The sequence below is a fragment of the Agrilus planipennis genome, unplaced genomic scaffold (assembly GCF_000699045.2).
Source record: "Agrilus planipennis isolate EAB-ADULT unplaced genomic scaffold, Apla_2.0 scaffold205, whole genome shotgun sequence".
Classification (NCBI taxonomy): Eukaryota; Metazoa; Arthropoda; class Insecta; order Coleoptera; family Buprestidae; genus Agrilus; species Agrilus planipennis.
This window is the reverse complement of record NW_020439054.1, coordinates 457,817-462,501: the sequence shown is the minus strand read 5'-3', so window position 1 is coordinate 462,501 and position 4,685 is coordinate 457,817. Positions and strand designations below refer to the sequence as shown.

General features: G+C 34.5%; 1 protein-coding gene across 1 annotated transcript in view; it reads right to left on the bottom strand.

Moving 5' to 3' along the window:
* The window catches only part of LOC108742590 (ALK tyrosine kinase receptor), a 51,543-nt gene extending 49,698 nt beyond the window's left edge, over positions 1 to 1,845 (bottom strand). The window contains exon 1 of the mRNA XM_025977033.1: positions 428 to 1,845. Coding sequence (XP_025832818.1) covers positions 428 to 947 — 520 coding nt within the window. The 5' untranslated portion in view covers positions 948 to 1,845. The remainder of the gene's footprint in view (positions 1 to 427) is intronic.
* Between the last annotated feature and the right edge of the window lie 2,840 nt (positions 1,846 to 4,685).

Genomic DNA, 4,685 nt, shown 5'->3' with positions numbered 1-4,685 from the left:
TAGAAATATAATTGCCATTAAGTATCTATTGAAAAACCCAGTAAAAAATTTTAAGCATCATTATAAAACTTAAAATTGGTGTTGTACAAAAACATTTTTCGGGAAATTCTTTTCTTAAATTCCTACGATAATTTGATTTTTAATATCTACAATTGTTAAAAAAATAGATTAATAATAATACTGTCTTGATGAATTATTTGTTGAAAGCACAAGGTCTATATGCAATTCTGTTGAGGAATTTTCTTTCAATACTAAAAAACAAGAAACTAATTCACATTGAAAAATGATTATTTCTTTTCATCTTTCTTTTAACTCACAACCTAACTATGAAATTGACAGACCATGAGAAAAAACCCTAACCAAAAATGGCACACCCTTACCGCCTTATATTTATAAATATACTTCACGCCATAATCTATTGACCTACCTGTTACTTTGTTGTTAGCATCTGTCTGCAATGATACGCTACTATTGTCTAGGTCTTTGGCCGAGGTTACGTAAAATCCTTGCTGCCCATTGTCAGCCCATTTCCATAGGCAAGGCGTTTCAAAGTTGCAGTCGGTTTGGGGAACGCTGTTTATCATTTTCCTTAAAGTTTGCATACGGTTCTGGACGATCCGATCCTGGAGCAATCTGTACTTTTCCCCGTATTGATAATTTATGGCCGTATCATTTGGCCCCATGCGGGGATTGGCATCGGCATGCATCAAATCTTGGGCAGCTTTCTTCTTGGCTTCGTTCAATTTTTCCAAATTTATTTTATTACGAATGCCAGCTATGCCGTCCAAACTCTTCCGGTTTCCTTGTGGATTTTTGGATTCTCTTTTAAAGCGATCGTTTGCGAAAATTAAACCGTTATATTCGATTTCTTGACTTTCTATTAGTTCGCCAGCATGCAATATTATAACGAACAACACCAAACAAGTCCTTGTAACGTTCAAAGCCATATCGTTCGTGGACTCTTCTACACTATCGAATGGTTAAAGGAGAAAATGTGATTTCGGTTTAGATACTGAAAACAACATTTTAATGCTGTCTGTTTATAATTTGCAAGACGAAAAATAATATCGATTTGCCCGGGTCGCTGAACGTCAGAAGTCTTTTTCGCAATTAAAGTCTGAGGATTAGATTTCTAAATATAATTTAACGAATTGGATTGTCTCCAATCGCAAATTGATTGATATTGTTGCGGTTAAAGCGAAAACATTTTTTGTCCATTCCCTTTTTGCAAACTCTGATAGTAGACTTGATTACGAAAGCCGGGGTGGATGCGGCACAACTTCTCTTGATTTAAAAATGCCAAAATATTTCTTTCTGATCTCATCTATTCTTCAATATTTTGAATATGTTTTCGATTATGTTTCTCAAAATACCGCAATTACTACGTTTTTAACTTGGATACGACTGTAAATCGAAATGACGTCGCCTTTCAATTAATTTTTGGCAAAAAAGAAACCCACTGTGCAATTACTTTGTGTTTTTTTAAATGACTTCTTTAATAATTTAGAAAATGATTTTTGCACAACATACCGTTGGATTATCGGTTTTTCTTACACGTATTCACGCACTCACGCACTTTGCAAATTGGCCACTTTCTCAGTTTATGTTGTTATAACCGACGAGTGTACACTTCGCGTACATCGCGGCCGATGCGATTTTAATTTTAAAATTACAACTATACTAGATATCGTACGGCGTTAATGAGGAGTTGCGAGAGATGTAAAAATATCTTGGAACGGTCCGTGTATCATAGCTTTCCTCGTGCCTCGCTAAACCCGACAAGGATAAAGAGATATTTCTGGCCTGTGTTAGAGCGAGTGGAAACGTGAAAAATATCGATTTGTGCAGCAGGATAGTTCGGGAAAACGTTGACTGCATGACATTCTGAAACGGGATGAAACGTCTCCGCAGCGTGATCTAGCGGGATGCTGCGCAAACATCCGACAATGATGCTGCGGAAATTGGGGAAATTGTTTCCAGATACGACCAAGCTAGATTGCATCCATAATTTAATTTTGTCTTCAGATAAGTAAGTACTACCATAAATACCTTCTTGAAACAGAAAATGAAAAGTGAAAAATATTCTGGATTGAGGATTCAGTCTTATAAATAAATAAAATATTTCAATACACGAGGGCGGTTCAATAAGTATCTGTGTTATAAATGAAGACACCTTTTTTTTTTAAATTTTGTTTTATTTTTCAACATAATAGTCCCCTTTTAGAAAGATACACTTCTCCCAACGTCCCTGCCATTTTTTTTAACCTCTTCAAAAAATAGGATTTGTCAAACTCTCCAAAATGCCCCCTGTCTCGGAGATGACTTCCTCGTTTGAGCTAAATTTTTTCTCGCGAGTCATTTCTTCATGGTAGGAAACAAGACGAAGTCAAATCGAGTGAGTACAGGGTGTGTGGACAGCAGTTCATAACGTCATCTTAGCGAAAATAACGAAACATGTCTCAGTCGAATGGCTGCCAAATCCAAACTAACCTATCAAACAGTTTTCCTTCAGGAGCGTCCTCTGTCTTCAAACACGGGTACTTATTGAACCGCCCTCGTACTTATGTACATTTACAATCTACATACACTATAGATACAGTTTTAGTTTTCACTTTTTAACATTAACATTTGTTGTACCGATTTTATTAAAGCCTACGTGAAAGATACAAAGAGCTCAATCAACCACTATTGTTATCATATGCGAATTGAATTTAAGAACCCTTTATATTTTCTCAACCAACCACTTAAAAATTAGTCTTGATCTAGCAAAAGAATTATTTCGAAATCAAATATTATTTTATTAAATAACTACGGACATATGTATGTTTCAAGCTTCTCACTTCAATATCAATGACAATTGTAAAAAAAATTCTAAATTACAATATATTTATACAAACTTCTATAGACGGGACTTCTTGATTTTGTCAAAGCAGCAAGACCAACATGAAGACCAATGTTATACTGCAAAATTAAGATTTTATCCCCCTTTCCCCTACCCCCACCCCACCCCCATCTAACCCCCATAACTTTTTATAGGGGTGCGACCGCCACGAACTTTTTATGGTACAATGGTAGAGGAGACCCCTCTGCGGGGGTAGGGGCCATCATCTAGACATTTACCAAAGTAACTTTTACAATACACTATTTAACAAAATTGGTAATAACAACAACCGACGACATCATATGTACAATACGCGTACCGGTTTTATGAACCCACCTTGTTTGCTTTCTCTCCCATGTACTGAAGATTATCATTTCCGTGTTATTATTATTGGGTTAAAAAGCTTATGTTTAGGCATGCTGGGACCCTGTATCGTGGGGGGCCCTATATCGTGGGGGGCTCCTTTTTGGCCAGTCCGCCTCTGTCCTCTAACGAGGCCAGCGCGCTTATGTAATATTTAAGAAATATGATAAGACATTTACTTAAAAGTTGTTTATTAAATAATGACTACATAATTCGGAAAATAAACTAAACAAATTACTCATGATTACATGAGTTTGTTGAGTTTTGCTAACTAAAGAAGACTTTTTATTATTGTTAATAGATTTCTTTGAGGAAATATTTAATCGAAACCCTACAAGTCGCTTCACTAAAATTTTTACAAGAGAAAAGTCGATATTTTTCATAATTAATTTACACAATGTTGTTTCTAAATAAAGGTTGTTCTGAATATTCCTTCCATTTGGATAAAAAGTTTACATATTTCTGCATTTGCATAAAATAAGCATTTCCTTTTGAAACTTTCAAAATTACTAGTTTAGCAAATTTTTTACTTTAGGTTTTACTTCTCAATGAATTAAAAAAAAATGTCACAATGACAATTAAACATTATTTTTGATTCTGGATAAAATGTAACCTGCAATAATATACATCACCAAAATCTAATAAATATTCTCTATCTTCAAAATAATCGGATGAAGAAACGTTTCTGAAGTATTGAGAAATTGTAATCAGTTTTAAAGTTTGTTTAAACCAGAATTACTTTCACAAATCTGATCCGAGAAAATAAATTTTCTAAACAATCCTGTGAGAATTTTCCAGTTAACAACAATACAAATTTCTCCTCTGCTAAAAAAAACTTTTTGAAGTGAAACTTCTTTACGTACGGTAGGGCAAGTTCGTTTCATGCGAGTTGCTATGTAACGAAATCATGCAACGGATGTCCTCCCTCTAATCGGCCACGTAGTCAAGTTCGAAGTGGGGGGATCACTTGAGCCGTGAGCAGCGTTCCCAGACCTCCAGTTTTAGCAGGAGATCTCCTGCTTGTTTGAAAATTCTGTTCTCCTGTATTTCTTTCCAATCTCCCGCTTTTTAATTTTAACTTTCTTTTTCTTCACTTGAGGTAGTCTTTGCTATTATAGAGAGATATATAACCATATACATGTGTAACATATACTAAACACCACAGGCGATGCATGCGTATTTTATTTTAAGTTGGTAGAAATGGTCGGAAGAAAACATTTTATGAATAACATTCATTCAAACAAGAAGCTGAAGCTGAAGTTTTAAGTTTTTAATAAATAATTCATTACGGGCCAGAATGACTGGAAGTATTTATGATGATGAGTCGGGAAAAGACTGAGTATTATAAAGTATTAATTTTTATATTCATAAATATAAATATATTTATATTCGTTCTTATTAAAAAAAACTGATGTGTAATAATTAATGTGATATTGTTCTT